The sequence below is a fragment of the Triturus cristatus genome, chromosome 10 (assembly GCF_964204655.1).
Source record: "Triturus cristatus chromosome 10, aTriCri1.1, whole genome shotgun sequence".
Taxonomy (NCBI): domain Eukaryota; kingdom Metazoa; phylum Chordata; class Amphibia; order Caudata; family Salamandridae; genus Triturus; species Triturus cristatus.
The window spans coordinates 783,783,073-783,803,301 of NC_140593.1; the positions used below are offsets into that span (position 1 = coordinate 783,783,073).

The 20,229-nt window shown below is 46.7% G+C and overlaps 1 protein-coding gene across 2 annotated transcripts in view; it reads right to left on the reverse strand.

Moving 5' to 3' along the window:
* The window catches only part of MRPL28 (mitochondrial ribosomal protein L28), a 239,119-nt gene that overhangs the window by 128,116 nt on the left and 90,774 nt on the right, over positions 1 to 20,229 (reverse strand). For both annotated transcript variants that reach the window (XM_085628314.1, XM_085628315.1), the window contains exon 3: positions 18,805 to 18,957. In XM_085628314.1, coding sequence (XP_085484440.1) covers positions 18,805 to 18,957 — 153 coding nt within the window. The remainder of the gene's footprint in view (positions 1 to 18,804; positions 18,958 to 20,229) is intronic.

Genomic DNA, 20,229 nt, shown 5'->3' on the forward strand with positions numbered 1-20,229 from the left:
ATTTCCGCAGCGCGGAACGCAGCACGGGCGAAGCCCGGGACAAGGGCGGACCCGTCTGAGCCCGCCAGAGACCGACTGAGGCCGGGACGGGGCACCCCCCTTGGTTCCCTATGTGAGCAGCGTGTTATGGGGTAAGAGTAAAAGTTGCCGGTGAGTTGCTTTAACTCTTGAGTCGCTGTGTCTTGACGCTAACGCGATATATTACCGGTACGGAGGTGTGCATTTGATCTACCCATATACCTTTCAATGGCCTCCGCTGGTGTGAAGAAGGGTCGTAAGTCCCTTAGTGGGGCAGGAGTAGTCGGGACTCTGGACAGTTATCACGAGAGCTGAGTCTGTCCTACAGAAAGAAATTGAACTCACTGAGAAAAGACTCCCTCTTGATCTTGAGCATAACAAACGTTCCTCATTGGGTAGTATCGCTTTTGTAAAGTCACCAGTAGCTATAAACTCGTCTGCTCCAGTTCCCGTTATTAGCGTACCACTGCTGAGTGAACATGAAAATGTAGCTGTAACGGCAACCAGTAATGTTTGGTCTGTGTCCGAACAAAGCGCCTCCTATGGATCTGACGCTCGTATATCTACGACCAATGAAGGAACAACTAGATCTGGCCAACCTCTACGTTCTGATGCTACTTCTGTCAAGCCGCCAGGAAAGGTGGCGAAACGCAAGCGGGGTGACACAGTGCTGCCTAACAAAAGACCAAAAACCCAGATACGGCAAAACACGGGTACTCTCGAGCCTGTGCTTAACGCTGACTCGCCGGCTGGAGGTCCTGAGGTCTTGAAAGGTTCTGCACTGAACAACGACTACTGGCTAAGAATGGAACAGTTATTAACTGCGACCTGTCGCCCTATCTGCAATAGACTTGATTCTCTGGAAAACAGACTCCTAAATCTGGAATCAATGTTGTCTCTATTGTCTAGGGCCACGGGGTCAGAGGATAGAGAGGGAACTAAAGAAAATGCTGCCGAGACTGCTTATTCTACTCTTAATTCATCTAATGCAGTGGCAGATACAATAGAACATCCCATTCCGTTGAGCCAAGTTCCGGCTCTGGCTAATGAGTTCCATATAGCCCCGTGTGTTCTTCCCCCACCATCTGTCGCAGGGAATTTAAGGAGCGGGTTGCCTCTTGCTACTAGCATCCCGCTAAATGAGCCAAGTGGCACTGATCATACCCCATGCATTCAGACAGGGCCCTTCCCCGACTCGAATTTACCCTGCTTGAACCTTCCTCCCGAATCTGCCCCGTACGCGGTGGTCCTTGCCGGTGTCCCCTCCCTGACCCTTGGATCAAGGGAGTCCTTCTTTGATTTAAAGAACAAATGTATGCACTGGCTAAATTGTAACAAACCCCTCCCGAACCAGTGTACAAGCGAGCTATTATTCGTAAGGAGGATAAATTGGGTAGGCAGCAGATCTAAGGATATCCCGGGCGATTGCGCAGTAATAAACTTCAGGAATCCAAACACTGCTAGGTATATCTGCACATTTCAGTCGGGTCCCTATTTTAGCTCCCACACAGCAATCAGAGCTCTTCCACTTACCTATTTTTACCCGGGACCCCAGATCTGTGGTATTGATGCCTCTTACAGGGGAAGGGTAGACAGAAGGAGAATTGGTAGGGTTGGACTACCCCCCCCTTGCTTCACTAACGGAATTCAGATCTTTGACCGACTCGGCCCACCGCCGCTAGAAGCTTTCCAGCACACTTATAGATTTAGTACCCTCGATCAGGTGGATTGACGTCCAAACTGTAGTGCTTTGAAGCCCAATTCAGTCTCGGGGGGCGGATAGAATTGGTAGATTTGACAAATGGGATTGGGCAGGAAACCCCGAGTAGGTTAACTAACTTACCACTAAACACAAGTCCCGTTGCTGACCAGCCTCCCAAAACAACCAAATTAAAGTCGAGTTTTTGCTTGCTCTCTTGGAATGTGGCAGGTCTCAAGAACAAATTGATGTGCGAAGATTGGGGCTCTTTTATAAACAATTTTGATATCTGCCTAATGCAAGAGACATGGGCCTTAGAAAATTTTCAAAGAGCAGGCTTTGCATCTTTTAGCACACTAGCAGTAACTGGTGGTAAGGGCAGACCTTCTGGAGGCCTTACTACCTGGGTGGGTCTCCACCTGGGCGCTACGGCAAGACAACTCAACACCAACCTTGATGACATTCTATGTGTGTTGCTTGAGCTGCCCAAGAACAACTATTTGGCTCTCCTAAATGTTTACTCTAGACCTTCCCGGGGTGGTCGGGAATCCACGGTTATCGAGCAGCTAAACAAATTTATCCTGTCTTTGGATCCCGGATACTCTGTAATTGTGGGCGGCGATTTTAACTGCCAATATGAACCACTCAGTGTGTCGGTCCTAGATGATCCATCTGCCGAAAATGAACACCGGAACATCCCCGATCCGATGCTCCCCATGGTCAAAGCCTGGACCCCTTTGGTTCTTCAGATCTCGGCTCTTACTCTCTCATTATCTTTGAGGGCATGTAATGGGAGATTTGACTCGGATAGACCTGGTCGAGCCACCTTTAATAGAATCGGACAAACCTCTATACTCGATAACATTCTCATTCAAACACGATCGCGGGACATGGTGCTCGATTTTAATGTGATTGAACGCGTTGACAGCGATCACAATGCTTTGGTTGCCACATTCAAACCAGGTACCTGGGGCATCAGTAGCACTAGTCAAAACACCATATCACCTACATTTGCGCAACCTTTAATCTTGCTTAACAATGGACGAAGGGTTAGAGGGCCCCGTATTGTTGCAAGTACAAACAAAATGGCAGAGATCTATCGCCTCGCCCTACCCCATCTTCTTGAAATGTCTGAGGTTGGTTCAAATCGAATTAACATAGAACAGGTGATTGGACCTACAGGTATTCACCTACAGCTAGTGGAAAAACTCTCGAAGGTGTTTTGTTCGCCGGGAAATGCGAGGCCCCATCTGCCCAAAAGGCATCTGTGGTATTCTGCCGAGTGCAGGAAATCAAAGAGCGATTTGCTCTTTGCAATCAAAGCCTTGGACAAAGGCAGAATAAAATCTTTGAGGGCAAGGCATAAACAAACTTTAGAAAGGCATGGGAGGCCGAGACATGGGAGGAGCTGAGGTCATCCTTGCAGGCCAAAGACTTTAAGGGTTTTTGGACCATTGTTAGTACGGGTAGGAAAGAACCTGGTACCATCTCATTCCCAAATATATCCGCAGCGGTATGGGAAGCTCATTATGGGGGTCTCTATTCCGACCCAAATGACAATACATTACCTATATCCACTTCCCCTACTAGACTTGTTTCTCAAGCAGAAGCCATTTTGGCAATAACACCAAAGGAGGTGGAATCGGCCATACGCCTGCTGATACCCAACAAAGCGCCGGGATTGGACAAAATCCCTGGCGACCTCTATCGCTCGGAACCAAAGATTTGAGTCCCGTATCTTTGTGCTCTATTCAACTCTATTTTTATGGGTGCGGAACTTCCAGAGTCTTGGCTTGGTGCAGAAATCGTTCCGATATTCAAGAAAGGCTGTCCTTTACAACCTTCAAATTATAGGCCTATCAGCTTAATTGACATCACACGAAAGCTGTTCGGCCGTATAATTCTGGACAGATTACAGTCCTGGGAGTCGGAAAACAACATCCTAAGCCTTTTGCAAGCGGGTTTCAGAGAGGGTATTTCCACTGTTGACCAGATCTTTCGACTTCAGATCATTCACTGGAAGACCATGTATCTAGAGGGTGGCAGCCTCTACCTCATTTTTGTTAATCTGAGGTCGGCATTCGACCTGGTACCGCGAGAAAAACTGTGGAAGGTGCTTCAGGCTCTAAATGTCCCTTTGTATCTTCTGGATATTGTGAGCAGACTCCACAGGAAAAATTTCGCCCAGGTCAGATGTGGAAAACATGGCGACCTGTCCTCCCGCTTCCCCGTAAACCGTGGAGTCCGACAAGGATGCGTGTTGGCACCCACGCTATTCTGTCTATATAATAACGGGCTCATTAAACACCTGGAGGGTATCAGGGATACAGATGCGCCAAGACTCGCCACGGGCCTGGTGCCAGCGTTGATGTTCGCTGACGATACTTTGTTGCTGTCCCGAACGTCAACTGGCATCCAGCGCATCTTGGATGGCTTTGTGGATTTCTGCGCTGAAAGGGGTTTAGAGATCAATTTAGCTAAAACTAAATTTATGATCCTCAACCCCCCCAAGCATACACGGCCAAACCCAGTTCTGAACGGCGTATACCTTGAGCTGGTGACAACGTTCAGTTATCTGGGGATTATCCTGCAAGAAAACTTTGGATGGGGGGGACAAATTGCCAACTCTGTGTTGAAACTTGCCCAAACCACTGGTGGAATCTCACAAGTATTCAGAGGCTCGGTCTCCAAACCAGTGGGACCAGCGATTGAAATCTATAGGACCCAAGTGAGAGCTGCGTCCATCTATGGAGCAGAATTGTGGGGTCATTCAAGAACAAACAGTCTAAGTAGGACTGAAAATTCTTTCGTGAGGAGTTTGCTGGGCTTACCGTCTAGCTCCCCGTTGATCCCTATCAGGCTGGATCTCGGCCTGTTACCTATGGACCAAGTGGTAATGCTGCGCCCACTAGTATATTGGAAGAGACTTTGGTCTAATGCAGAGCTGGGTTCTTATCGGGAGGAATTTATGGGGGTTTAGCCCCTATTAAAGCAAGAGAACATTCCCTGGTTGACTTTTGTTAAGGATGCCTGCATTAAGATTGGTCTACCTGAACTATGGACTTCCCCAGAGACTTCGTGCCCGGCCCTACCAAAAGCAAAATTGGCCGAACAGGCCAGAAACCATCATCTCATGTGTTTACATGAATGTGCGGAGTCCGGGTGGTTGACGACCGAGTTCCTACAAATTAAAGACAATTATAGGAGAGAGGAATTCCTAGATCTGGTCAGTCCCCCGGTTGCTAGGAAGCTTTACTGCCAACTGAGATTGGGATGCTTGCCACTCAGATCGTTTACCTCCAGGTGGGCCTTAAATAATAGCACTGCCTGTCCGGCTTGTGGCTCCAGTCTGGAGGACGAAAACCACGTTTTCTTTTTTTGTCCTATCTATCATATTCAAAGAAAACATTGGGTTAAGCCCATTTGTTTAAATCTTGGTTTCAGAGAGTGTGAGCATGCAATGAGAGTCCTGAAATATGATACCCAACCCCCAATAGTATTTGCAGTTTCCCGGTTTTTAAATGCTATGTGGCTAAAACGCAGGAATTTTTTATAATTCAATATTGAGTTCTGATCTCTTTGAATGTTACGCAATATTTTATAACTGTGATTTAATTCGCCTATTTTATTTGTGAATTGTGATAACTTATGCTGCTTTTATGGCCTTTGAGCCGAAATAAAGATTAACAATGGAATGGATAATGCCCATCAGGTGTGGAGAATGCTCTTTTCTTTTGTGCCTGGTGCAATGCCAACCTGCCAGTACCCTGCAGTTAAGTCAAAGGTACTTAGAAATCTTGTTGCACCCAATGTATCTATCAACTCATCTGCTCTTGGGATAGGGTGAGCATCTGTCTTGGTGACAGCGCTGAGCCCTCTATAGTCCACACAGAACCAAATTCCTCTCTTTCCACCCTGGGGCTAAGGTTTGGGGACTAGAACCACTGGGCTGGCCCAGGGGCTCTCAGAGGGTTCAATAACCCCTAGCTCCAGCATCTTGCTGACTTCAGCTCTGATGCTTTCCTTGACTTGGTCAGACGGCCAATAGATTTTGTTCTTGACAGGTCCCCTGTCACCAGTGTCCCCATCATGGGTACACCAGTTTGTATGACCAGGGGTCAAGGAAAAGAGCTTAGCATACTGCTGCAAGACTTGCTTGCAGTCCGTCTGCTGTTAGGCAGTGAGGGTGTCTGAAAAGACAACTCCATCCACTGACCCATCTTTGGGGCTGTATGAGAGGAGGTCAGGGAGAGGTTCAGTCTCTGTCTCCTGATCCTCTTCAGTCACCATCAGCATGGTGATGTCAGCCCTGTCATGGAAAAGCTTAAGGCAGTTCACATGGATCACCCTTTTGGGTGTCCTGCTTGTGCCCAGGTCAACCAAGTAGGTGACCTCACTTTTCTAAGCTGGGGTAAGGACCACTCGATTTGTCCTGGAGAGCCCTTGGTGCCACTGGCTCCAAAACCCACACCTTTTGCCCTGGTTGAAATTCTATCAGTGCAGCTTTTTGGTTGTACCAGTGCTTCTGAAGCTCCTGGCTGGCCTCAAGATTTTTGGAAGCTTTTTCCATTCTGGACCTTAGGCCTAGTCCACAATGTCTTGTTTGGGTTCTTGGAGAGGCTTCTCCCAACCCTCTTTTACAAGACAGAGTGGTCCCCTAACAGAATGGCCAAACAGAAGTTCAAAGGGGGAAAACCCTACTCCCTTCCGAGGCACCTCTCTGTAGGCGAAAAGCACGCATAGTAAGAGAACAACGCATTTCCTTTTGAGGTTTTCAGGGAGCCCCATAATCATGTCTTTCAATGTCTTGTTAAACCTCTCAAGACCATTGACTTGTGGGTGATGGGGTGTACTGCACTCCACACTCTTTCCACATGTGTTTTAGGTAAGCAGACATGAAGTTAGACCCCCTGTATGAAACCACCAGCTTAGGAAACCCTACCTTGGAGAAGACACCAATGAAGCCCTTGGCTACTGCAGGAGCTGTAGTAGTCCTAAGTGGAATTGCCTCAGGATACGTAGTGGCATGATCCACTACCACTAGTATGAATTTGTTTCCTGATGCTGTGGGAGGAGCAGGTGGACCCACTATGTCCACACCTACCCTTTCAAAGGGAACCCTAACCACTGGTAGTGGGATCAAGGGGGCCTTTGGGTGCCCACTTGCTTTGCCACTGGCTTGACAGATGACACAAGAGCTGACAAACTCCTTTGCTTTCTGAGACGACTGGGGCCAGTAAAAGTGGCTAACTAGCCTTTCCCAGGTTTTGGTTTGGCCCAGATGTCCAGCTAGGGGGATGTCATAAGCTCTCCTAGTGGCTCCAGGGTTGGGGTCTCTGGCCTCAGTGTACAGCAGCCCCTCCTCCCAATAGACTCTGTGGGTATCACTGACATCTCCCTTTTCCTGGGTAGCAGCTTGCTACCTCGGGCTTTCAAAAGTTGGGCAGTCCTGCTGTCCAAGGCACAGCTCTAAGGGTCAAGCTCCATGGGCTCAGCTCCCTCTGGGTGTCCAAGTCATCTCCCTGAAGAGAGGGGTCCTGATCCTTTTGCTGCACAGAAGTTGGTTTCCCTGTCTTCTTACCTTTCATCTTGTAAGGTTGGTCCATTCTTTCAGGCTCCAACACCTTTTTCACCCTGCTTTCGGCTCTGGGCTCTAGTCTTGACACACAATCTCAGGGATGTCCAGCATTGCTGCCTGGGATTTTAGTTCTACCCATGCTGAGGTGTCCAGGTCATTACCAAGCAGACATGCAGCTGGAAGCTTTGGAGAGACAACTACCGGTTTCAGGCCGGCAACCCCCCGGCCCTCCTCCTTGCCACACCCCCCCCCCCCCGCACGTTCAATGTCACAATAGCATGGTTAGTAGTAACACTGTCAGCATAGGTGACTGGACTGGGCAAGTTTTCCCAATCAGGTATTGCTCTGGGAAAACTAGTGTAGCTCTCACCATAGTGACACTGGCACCTGTATCCCTCAGGGCTTCAATTCTAGTCCCATTGATCCTGAAGTATTGCAAATACGTCTTTAAGTTGGATGGCCACACAGCTAAAGTGGCAAACTCAACTTCCCCCTCTGTGACTAGAACTGCTTCAGTGTGAACCCTGATTTGCTCTGGGCACACTGTTTGATCCCACCTGGAGACTGATTACACCAGGAGTACCTGTAGGAGGACTAGGGGGCTTCTTGTTCAGACAAGTAGCATCTCCAGTTAAGTGTCCCAACTTTTTACACCAGGCCTTTAAAGGATCAAAGTTCTTTCCCCTGTACCTATTATTGGACTAGGAAGAGTTTTAGGACCCACCCCCCTGTTCAGGTTTTTGGGGCACATTTAAAGACTCTGGCTTTCTATCTTGGGGATTCTCACCACCGTTCCCCTGGGGAGGTTTTGTAACCCCTTTCTTTTGGTCAACCCCAGTGGCTGTTTTTGTCACCCTTGGCGTGACCCAGTGGTCTGCCTTCTTTCCCAATTCTTGGGGAGAAATTAGACCTAGGTCTACCAAATGCTGATGTAACTTTTCATTAGTGCATTTACTTAAAATATGTTCTTTCATAAACAGATTGAAAAGTCCATAGAAATCATGCACATTATTTCCAGTTAACCAACCATCTAGTGTCTTAATTGGATGTATGACGTTACAACGCACACTTTTACAACGCATGCACTTACAACGCATTTTTTACAACGCATAATCCATTACAACGCATGACATTACAACGCATGACACTACAACGCATTTTTAAAAACTACCTTTACAACGCATTTCCATTACAACGCATACTACCTTTACAACGCATACCATTACAACGCATAATATTAAATTGCATTTAAGGTAAGTATTAGATAGTATAGGGGTAAAAGTTACTTTTCTAACTCCAGGGGGTGCAACAGTAGGGTAAGTGTTGGATAGTATAGGGGTAAAAATTACTATTCTAACTCCAGGGGGTGCAACAGTAGGGTAAGTGTTGGATAGTATAGGGGTAAAAATTACTATTCTAACTCCAGGGGGTGCAACAGTGGGGTAAGTGTTGGATAGTATAGGGGTAAAAATTACTATTCTAACTCCAGGGGGTGCATCAGTAGGGTAAGTGTTGGATAGTATAGGGGTAAAAATTACTATTCTAACTCCAGGGGGTGCAACAGTAGGGTAAGTGTTGGATAGTATAGGGGTAAAAATTACTATTCTAACTCCAGGGGGTGCAACAGTAGGGTAAGTGTTGGATAGTATAGGGGTAAAAATTACTATTCTAACACCAGGGGGTGCAACAGTAGGGTAAGTGTTGGATAGAATAGGGGTAAAAATTACTATTCTAACTCCAGGGGGTGCAACAGTAGGGTAAGTGTTGGATAGTATAGGGGTAAAAATTACTATTCTAACTCCAGGGGGTGCAACAGTAGGGTAAGTGTTGGATAGTGTAGTGTAATATTATGCGTTGTAATGGTATGCGTTGTAATGGTAGTATGCGTTGTAATGGAATGCGTTGTAAAGGTAGTTTTTAAAAATGCGTTGTAGTGTCATGCGTTGTAATGTCATGCGTTGTAATGGATTATGCGTTGTAAAAAATGCGTTGTAAAGGTAGTGCGTTGTAAAAGTTGCGTTGTAAAGGTTGTTCCCCGTCTTAATTGAGTAGTCAACAAAGTCAATCCAGGATTGGTTTGGGGTTTTGTGAGCCCCCCTGAATCTAATTCTATATTCCTGAGTTATGAGTCCAAAGCCCGCAATCAGAGTATTCTTAATGAGGCCATAAGACCCAGCATATGCCCCTGTAAGGTTCAGAAGTCTGTCCCTGCAGTTACCAGTGAACAGTTCCCAAAGGAGTTTCCTCCAATGTGACGTCTTCACTTTTCTAATTTCACAAGCCCTCTCAAAGGCTGTGAACAATTTTGTGATGTGATATCACCCTCTTCATATTTTGGGATAATCCCTTTGGGGATTTTAGGATCATAACATTGCTCTTTATCCTAAGTTAGTAGATTGCTGCCACCATTGATGGGAGCTAAGCCCATCTCTGCTCTCTCTTTCTCCAGAGCCAGGAGTCTGGTCGCTAGATCCAATCTTTTGGTCAACCTTGCTAAAAGGTTGTCCTCCTCATTGAGGCTATCCTCAATAGTACCTGAACCACCTGTGTGGGTTCTAGGTGCAGAGAGGTTTACTCTTGGAGTCAAGGGCACTTGGGCCCTTCTCTCCCTATGAGGTGGGGGGGGCAGGGGGGGGGAAGAGTAGTTATCTTCATCTCCTCCCTCTACTTCTTCATCTGAGAGGTCTTCACCATTGTCAGAAGGATGGTCTGTAGCATACCCTGCCAACAATTCCTGGAGCTTTTGTTTGGAGGAATGGGACCCCATGATTATATTTTTAAAGTTTGTATAGAGACCTTAATTCCTTAAACTCTAAGTGGAGATAAGGGGTGAGGTCGAGCTCCTCAACCTGGTTCTCTATGCCATTGTGGTTATCTTCACTAACAGCTGGGTTCTTGTTACAAAAAAAAACTTCTAACCCCCCCTTATACCTAACTAAATTGAACTTTTATTTTTCTAAAACTCTAAAGGGACTTAACTAAGGCCCTAACAAGACTTTTAGTAATTTTGGAAAAATGCAAAGTTGTATATCCCACTGCTGATCCACCAATTTAAGAAACTGTCTCTGTATATAATGTACCAAAATGAGGTATAGTGTGCACAGAGTCCAGTGAGACTCCAAAGGCAGGCAGAGGTAAAAGTAGATCGCACCTTACTCTCTATTTGTGGTAGTGTGGGCCAGCAGTAAGGTTTTATCTGAGGGTAGTCTTAAGCATTTGTAGTACACACACTCAAAGACTGAACTCAGACCAATTTTGTTTGTATAAAAATATTGTTACTTTATTTTATTTTGAGATCCAAGTCAAGCCTGGCACAGGTAAGTTAAATAAATGTTTTCAAAATATTATGCAGTGTTTACAAGTGAATGAAAGTTCAAATGCAGTGGTTTGAAATACAGGTAGGTCAAGGTATTGAAATACTGTACAGATTACTCTTTAGTTACTTTTTGGATTACTTTTTAAGCTACTTTTTCTACTGGGACAAACACAAAGTAGGGGGCAACCATGTAAAAAGAGGGCACTTTCTTACAGTATTTCACTAGCAGAACATGTAAAACACACCAGTACATGTCCTACCGTTCACATACATTGCACCCTGCCCATGGGGCGACCTTGGATCTACCATAGGGGTCCCTTACATGTAATAAAAGGGTGTAGTTGCCAGGTCGTCATGGCGGTTTAAAACTGCACTTGCAGACGCTGCCAGTGGCAGGCCTGAGACATGTTTGCAGGGCTACTCATCTGGGTGGCACAATCAGAGCTGGAGGCCCACTAGGAGAATTTGGTTTACAGGTCTTGGGCACACACAATGCACTTTACTGGAGAAATACCAGTAAATGAAATATGGAAATCAGGAATAACCAATCACAATCCTATGTTACACAGGGAGCACTTGCACTTTACCACTGATCAGCAATGGTACAGTGTCCAGAGTTCAAACACCAGCAAAAACAAAGTTAATAAGGGGGAGGGGGGCAACAGCCCCCTTTCCGGGTTGATTTCGGCACTTGGGACCCCATCCCCAGGGGCCTGGCCACAATAACAAAGGGGAGGGTGGGATATGACCACCCCTCCCGGAGCCATTAATGGCCCTGGGGACCCCATCCCCCTGGACCGGCTCCTGCTATGTCCTGGTTTGCCCACCCCTAGACATAGCAGTTTCCCGGTCCATACTGGCATGGCCAGGAAAACCTGTGTTTGCTCTCAATTGGCAGGAGCAATTTCAAAGCTCCCACCAAGCGAGAGAAAACAAGAAGTCCGCTCCCAGCTGGTGGGAGCTTTAAAAATGCTTCCGCCAGCTTGGAGCAGACTTCATCTTGCTCCCTGCCCACAGTAATGCAGGCAGGGAAACTCCCTGCAGTCGGGAGTGATGCCAGCTCCTGCTGGATGCAGGGAGCCAGCTGGAGCCTTGGGGATCACCCCGCCGCCCCAAACAAGGATATAGTGGATGCTCAGGGTGGGCATCAGGGCACCGACGCTTTGTTGACTTGTCCCTTGGGCCGAAATCAGCCCAGGGAGGGAGGCTGCGTGTCCCCCTCACCCATAAATATAATGGTGGGGCATGGAGTCCCGGAGCTAAAAATGGCCCTGGGAGGGGCCCAAGTACACCCTCCCCTACAATAATTAACCTAGTCCCAGAGAATGAGAGGCCCCCTCCCGGTCAAATACCAGCCCCAGGGTGTGTGACTGGCTGTGTGGGTCTGAGTTGGTGTGTTAGAACCTGTGTAGGTTTGTGAGTGGTTCTCTGAGTGACTTTACGGGTGTGTGAGTGGTGTTCGGTGTGTGTGTTTGTGAGTGGGTCTGTGAGTGGGGGTATTTTTTTTAAAATTAGAGTCTGGATCTACGGATCCGTCGTGGATTCACACAGTGGTTGTGTCGAGTGCCGCGCAGGATCCGTGGATATTCGCGAGCACACAAAATACATTTTTCTACAATTTCTTCCCCTTGAGGGGACCTGCACAACCCTCCATCAGTCCCATGAGGTCAGGACACCTCTATCCTGATCCCTTATATCCTATTTTCACTCTATAGCCCCATAACTGGGCCTCAATTCACAAAATGGTGGCCTCACATTTTCTCTCAGGTTGGGTCCGGCCAGTCATGGCATTGCTGTTGGCATGTGGATTTGCAGATCATTCACGGGTGATCTGTGGTGAATCTGCGTCTCTAGATATACATATATATTTTCTTTAATAACTCTGTTATTAAATATCTTTAATAACAAAAAGCACGTTTCTGGACCAAGAACTAGCTTTCGGACAAATGTGGTGTAATTCCGTTCGACAGTTCGGGCTGTAGTCGTGTCTAAAATCCCTATAATAGTAAATTGCATGAGGAAAACGCATTTTGGGACCCTCCCCCTTTTTCTCGGTCCCCGCTTAATGAATAAACCTGACACTTTCCAAAAAGGAGCTGAAGTGAGTGCCAAACTAGTTCTGAAAAGTTTGTGAAGATTTGCCAAACAGCACTAAGTGATTAGCAAAACAAAAAAAGCTTTTCCTATGGAAACTAGGTCCTAACTATAACTACCTTCTGGCGACCGGCAGTAGGTAATATGCATACATAGACACACACGTATGCAGAGTAATAGGCTATTTATTACCATTTTTGAGTTTACGGGGGGTCATGACTTACAAAAGGCGAAGCCTTAAGATGTCCCTCCCCACCTTCAAGAATGGGAATAAATAGCATATTTTCTCATGTTAGTTTTGCTGTACTCTGGTAATAAAATTGAATTTGACCGTTGCACTGTAGAAATAAAAGTGTGAATGTGTGTTTATTAGTACAGCTGCTCTAAACAACAAGTGCTATTGGGACACATTTATTTTATACACACACACACACCTTTCTGGGGGCATCCTTGGCAGCCTCCTTACTGATACTGCATTCTCCTTACTTCTCAGCCCTACTCTTTCCGTGATAATTCATGGCAACGTTTTTCTCTTCAATACACTTAGTCTTCTTAATTCTGCTGACCACTTCTTTTTTCCCACTATTCTTTCCCCAATTTCCTTTGGTACAAATGACTACTCACATTTCTCTCACACACATTTTCTCTGCAACTTCCTACTCCACTTCCTCCTCCCACTCACCAATTATATTCCAAAGTTTCATTTGTGATTTATTATTTTCATCCCACTACCTGCCTTTCTTGTTTAATCCGTCAAATTCCCCATATTCATCTCTTATTTCAGTTTCCCCCATCTATTTTGTCTGGTGTATTTTAGCATACCTTAGTGTAAGTCCCACATTTGTTGAGGGGTGGGTGAAACGTGATCCATCGTCTTAAATGTCTTTCTAAAACTGTTGAATCCCTTGCCTCACATTCTAATTTTGTCTTGCACACTTGTCTCAATTTCAATAATTTTCCACTCATGCCAGGCATAGTAATCAGAATATCTTTGGGTCTGTTCTTTCTGAATGGTCAACGTTTCTCAAATAGTTTTTTAGGCTCAAACGACAAACTCATTCTGCCCTGTCCGGGACTGGTTTATGCCACAGGGGATCCCCTCCTATTCTCATCCTGCTCAAAACCTCTTGTAGGGATTTTAGTACTATATCCATGGAACCCTACCACCTTACTGCTGATCTTTCACTAATTTTATTTTCCTTCCCCTAAGCACATCCATCCTTTTAGTTAACTGCGTTCCTTTGTCCTACAGTCCAAAGTGCACAGTACCTTTACATAGTTGCTTTCATAAAACAGATTTTATTTCCTCCATAATTATCTATCCTCTCCCTTCTTCTGCACATTCCTTTGTTACACCTGCAGCTATTTTGTTCTCTTCTCTTTAAAATAGCTGGTTTAATTCTTATAACCTTTCATTCCATTATTATCATCCTCTATTTTTCTGGGGTTTAAAGTCTGCAGCTAATCAACCTGTATCATATCTGCTTTCTTTCAAATCTGCCAGTCCCTGGTGTGGGTATTCTTGCTCTCTCAGGCAGTCCACTTAAACTATCTCACTACACATTCCAACAACTTCACATTTCATAGCACTTTAGCAAAGCTTGTTTCTTTGTCGCTACTTTAACGGTTTCATGATAATCATGATTCTGTTCAAATTATTTCTATACCCTACACTCCCTTCTTGCTCTTCCCAACAACCCAGTCTCTTCACATATTCTCAGATCCTTTATTAATCCCAATCATTCTTTTTTCTTGCCTCTTTCCAGTATAAGTATTGTCCTTGTGGGGGCGCTATAGAGGCTGCGGCAAAATGGACGCACTGTAGTGTAGCTCTGCTGGCTGGAAAACAGAATACGACAGTTATCGGCGTAATGGGTGGACATCGGCAGGAAGAAATATCGTAATAACGGTCCCGAAAGTAAGAGGCACTACTGGTGCCAAACTATATTGCCAAAGATAAAGCCAGACTGAGTATTGGGGCTTACGGAGCTCAGGCCTGAACAGCAGCAAGATGGCGGCACGGGACGTGTGCGGAGGTCTTGTGGAGCAGCAGTCAGTGAGGCGGGAACCAGCTAGTTATCGGCAAATGTCCGCAACAGCAGAAGGAAGAATCGCGGCAGCCCCCAGGGTATACAGTGCATACCAGAGGAGGTGACCTGGCAAGGTATGGCGGCAGCGGACCAGCGTGGGGCCTAGTGTGGCGCCTACTGGCCACTGCTGCGCTGAATATCGTGCCAGAGCTGCGGCATGGTGAGAAGCTGCGGACCGGGCGCAACATTTGAATTTGGAGTGTGAGCTCAGTAGAAGGCAGCAGCCACTGCGCTAACAAGAAGGTTTCGCATCAGATATGTGCGAGGAGCGCGAATGATTAATTGGAAGGGTGGCGCCCAGGAACAAGGTGTAGGTATGTGGGTATTTGGGGTTTCCTAAGTAAGGTTTATAAATGAACAGTGATGGATCAACTGGCAAGGCTTGATCTATGTACTTCAGGAAATGTATGCAGAGCAAATGAGCTTCACAAGTAGTACATGATATCATGAACCACACCCAGAGGCTTATTGATCTTTGGAGGGCTTGATATCCTATGACGCCCAAAGGCACTCACATGTCCTCGGTACATTGGACTCCATTGGTTGATCTCCGGGTCGGCTGCTCCCGGGGTGAAGCACTTGCCGCGCACACTATCAGATCACTCCCCGGTGGTATTGAATGTGTGCCTTCCCACACAACCTTTCCAGTGGCGAATTCAACCATCCTCGCTGCTGGATCCTGTTTTTAAAGAAGGGGCGAGGTAGGCCATGGAGCTGTTTTTTCTGGAAAACGAGGGAACTGTGGAGGAAGCAGGCACACTCTGGGAGGCGTTTAAAGCCACTATCAGGGGGACATGCATTGGGCTACACGCAGGGGTGCTCAAGGATCTGTGATCCCGGATGAAAAAGAAGGAGAAATCCTTAACAATAATAGAAAATGGAGAGACTGTCTGAAATCAGGGATTTGGTAACGGAATATAATGAGACCGCAGACCAAGAAGCAAACACCTGTCTAGGTGCTGGACAGCTAGGACATCTGGGGAGGGAGGACGACCTAACTGCACGCTGGCGGTAATGATCAGGTCTCCGCGGTCGCAGGAGTACATCACAGAGATAGAACGCCAGGACGGCACGAAGTGCTAGATCACACCTGAAATTATCGAGCAATTTAGGGATTACTATTAACTGTATGGTCCAAGGCAGGAAGCATTGAGTGAAGAGGTGCACGCATGTTTGGAGGAGATAGCACCTGCATGGCTCTTCCCAGGACAAAGAGAGTATCTAATGCAGCCATCTACTATTAAGGATGTGAAGGAGGCGATTCAGGGGCTTCCTTCTGATAAAACAGCTGGAGTCGATTTGCCAAGTGAGTTTTACAAAGCTTATGTAGACCTGCTAGCCCCTCACCTTCTCAACATGTATAGTGAAGCATATCAGAAAAGACTCCTACCTCCAACTCTACAGGAAGCGCTAAATCACCACCTTGCTGAAACCGGGTAAGCACCCAGGTAGCTGTGAATCGTACCGCCCGCTTTTATAATTGAATATAGATACAAACATTATTACAAAAACAGTAGCCACCAGGTTGCGTCCCCTGCTGACGGCGCTGGTCCTCCCGGACCAATCAGACTTTGTCCCGACTCGCTCCACCGCACACAACTTACGAACCTTATTCGCAGTAATGCATCAACTGGATCCGGAGGTTAGAGCGGCGGCAGTGATGCTCGATGCGGCTTAGGCCTAGGACTCCATCAAGTGTGGATTTGAGTTTGACGTGCTAATGTGTACGAGGTTACCATTCGAGTTTATTCAATGGATTGAACTGTTGTACACTAATCCTGTTGCCAGAGTGTGAATTAATAATTGCCACTCTAAGCTTATTTTGATTCGTAAGGGAACAAGACAGGGGTGCCCGGTCTCCCCATTGTTGTTCGCAATTGTGATAGAGCCCTTGGTGTGCATAATAAAGCAGAAATATGCACAAGCAGCGTTCAGAGTTAGACAACGTCCACTCATATCTATGTACTCGGACGATATGGTGCTTTATGTATGTAATCCGGAGGAGGAACTACATGCGTTGATAAGGGAATATATCAAGTATGAACATCTCTCAGGTCTTAGAATAAACGGGGATAAATCTTCGATCTTTCAGTTGACACCCAATACCCTGCCGTTTGCTGGAGTGGACAGTAGACCCGGTCAAATAAATGGATTCATAGCGATCCCAGGACTGTAATGAGGGAAAGTTTTGGTCGAGCGATGGTGCAAACAGAGGTACAAGTGAACAAGTGGATTAGGTTACCACTGTCGCTGGCGGATAGAATAGCAGTCATAAAAATGACCGTCCTCCCGAAGTTTTTATATTTGTTCACTAATGTGCCTATCAGGCTAACAAGACTGTGTTCTGTCCTAATCCGCGTGGTCTGGTGGAAAACAATCTAGATGTAGTTGGGAGGTCCTCACAAGGCCTCCCAACTGGTGCCCCTGACTGGTGCCCCTGACTTGTGCAGGTATTAGTTGCGTGCACAGGTGCAATTTGCGCACTACAGGTATTTCCCGCGGCCCTTCCTGCCACATGTGGCGGTGGAAGCGGATGATGTGGTTCCTGAGCTGCTGTCGACGTGGATGCTCAGGACGCGATCCACATATCCCCGTCGGGAAATGAGCACGACAGACTGTACGGCGCAGGCGTGGAGGGAGCTGGCGGAGCAGGCGGGAAAGCTTCCAATTTATGCACCGGTGTTGCCTCTGGCAGAGTACCTTTATATCTCCGTGGCGCAAGAGCACCGGTCAATCGTGGCTTTGGCAGATATGGGTATCGTCACAATGGGCGATGCATACCCCGAAGGCACTTTTATTGCACTGGAGGACATACAGGCGCGAAAGCCCAGCTCTCCGTTAACAGTATTTATTTATTACAGACTAAGGGAAGCCCTCAAAGCTCTTAATGATTGGCATTCTGTTGAACCGCTAGTTTTGAAGCTGCTACAAGCCATGACGGCGGGCCCTTCCAGTATAAAGTTGGTTACCAGACTATACACATCAATGCAGGCTGAAACTGCACCACAACACAGTAAAGCCAGAGAAAAATGGAACATGGTCTTAGACGTTCCACTTACGGAGAAGGATTGGATAATTGTGTTCCTTAACAGGGTTACTGACTGCTAATTGTAATATGCGCATCATTCCCTTCAAATTGATCCAACAGTTGTATTACACCCCCAAGCAGTTAAAAAGGTATGGACTGCGAGAGGCAGCCAATTGTACTAGATGTAAAACGCAAGATGCGGATTTTGTCCACTTGGCATGGCTATGTGAAAGAGCACACGACTTCTGGATGCAGGTCACTAATCCTTATCTGAGATGGTGCTGGTGAGAGGCACACCACAAGTTTGTTTGCTGGGACTTGTAAGCTACCTAAAACCACAGAATAAAAGGTTGGTAATGATTGCCCTATTACTGGCAAAGAGAAAAGTGGCACAAAACTGGGATAGCAGAAACGCTCCTTAGCTACAAAAGTGGTTGGAGGATGTTATATACTGTAGAGACCAGCTGTTGTATTATGCTGAAGTATTGCCACTGTCGTCAAGGCCCAAGGAGATCTGGGCCCCTCTCACGGCCTATCTGTTACCGGCAGGAGTGGTTGCCACTACTGCTGTAATCACGGAGGACTGAGTCGCTGATCAACATAGTACAGGTGTCTGTAATTATGTCTGTGCAGAACTGTATGCTACTGTATACTAAATTCACAGTGTTTTGGTTGTACATGCTTGGGGTTTGTGTTACTGTTGATATGTGAAACGAAGCTGTATTGACAAAAGAGTAAAATAACATTTTAAAAAGTGTTTTCCTTGCAATACCAGTGTTTCACTGACATGTCTCCTCTTTGTCAAACTTAAACATCATCTTTTTGCCCTGTATAAACCTCTACTTTATTTCAACACTTAATCCACTCCAACATCCAGAACTTCAATACAGGTACTCTTTATATAATCCTCTGCTGTACCTGGAGCACTTCTCATTAAAGGAAAAAATTAAAACACAATAACTAAATGAAATGAAGGCTTGCCTTTAGTATGTAGAAATCAAATCCATAAGCTGCATCAATGAGATCCAACGTTCTCATTGTAACGGTGATGGTGAATTTTTTATCGAGAATCTCGCTGTACAGCTCGCGGTCAAACAGTTGTGGCTTCCAAGTCTTCTTCACCCTCGCTGAAAGCTAATTTAAAGAAATAACAGACAAAGTTAACAAATAACTCCTAATATCACATTTTAAACAGCTAGGTAAAAGAGGGTAACTTAAGTTGAGACAGCTGCTGCCCCTAAAGCTGCTCAGATGAAAGCTTTCTTGGGACTGGCACTTTTTATTCTCTCACTCTCTGCACATACCAAACAAAGGCCACGTCTGCAAAGAGGGTGAACATTTTCCTTGGAGGGTGACATTACAATGTCTAAGAAACACAGGAGGAAATTGGCGCTTGTGCGGGGAAAGTAGAAAACACCCAAGTGCTAGTCATGCAAATGACCCAAACTGACGCAGTTTAATTGGTCACAGCTTAGCTTGCATTTACATTACTCCGACATAACGAGGGAGCCTAACTTATTAGAGACACCATGTTCTGCCACTGAAATGGAATTTCTTATCTAACTGACGAGGCAGGCGTGCAGAGGTAATGTTTAAACCAAGCCTCGTGAGGGCTGTCGAGTCCTGATGGTAGGACGACTAAAATACTCAGACCCAAGCCGCTGCCAGTAGCCTAACAAAACGTGAGAGGGCCCCCCTGCAAGATGTGCGGAAGGGGGCCCTCACATTAGTAGGGGCTGAGGGGGGCCCCCCTCGAGTATGGGCAAGCCTGGGGCCCCCACCGCACCGCGGGGGCCTTCGTTACACGCCTGCTCAAGCCCATAGTAATTTACCACAATGCTGTTCACTCCACTATTGTAAAAGGTACTTTCCACAGTGAAGTTGAGTAGCCAAGGCTTACTCCAGAAGGTGATGGGATTAGGAACTCCGATACAGTACAAGAGTAAATAACAAGCAAACTTTGATAACCGGTGCTCAAGGGGCACAGCCAAGATGGCGGCAGGGTAGGACACTTTTCCTCGTCTCTCCAACCCGCCGCTGACCCAATACTATATCATTGAACCATCCAGTGAGAGAAAATGGCACCTGTGGATGGCCCCCGCCAGGACATCTGAGGCTCCCGGAATACGTGGTGGGGGGCCCCAGTTGCTGCACGAGGAGCGCTGAGTGGAGCTCCTGGCGGTGGACGGGCCTGAAGGTGAGGCCGGTGATCTGGGTTGGGCTGCTGGTAGTGCAGGCCGCAGTGGAGCTCATGGGGTGGAGGGGCCCCTGAGCGCAAACAGTGGCGGCACAAGCACTGGCATAGAAGGGCCGATGTGATAGCTGAATTGGAGCTGGGCATGCTGGGTAAAGCAGGGGTGTAAGCACCTAGGCTTGCAGAGGTGACGCCCAGGGGCCCTGTTACGT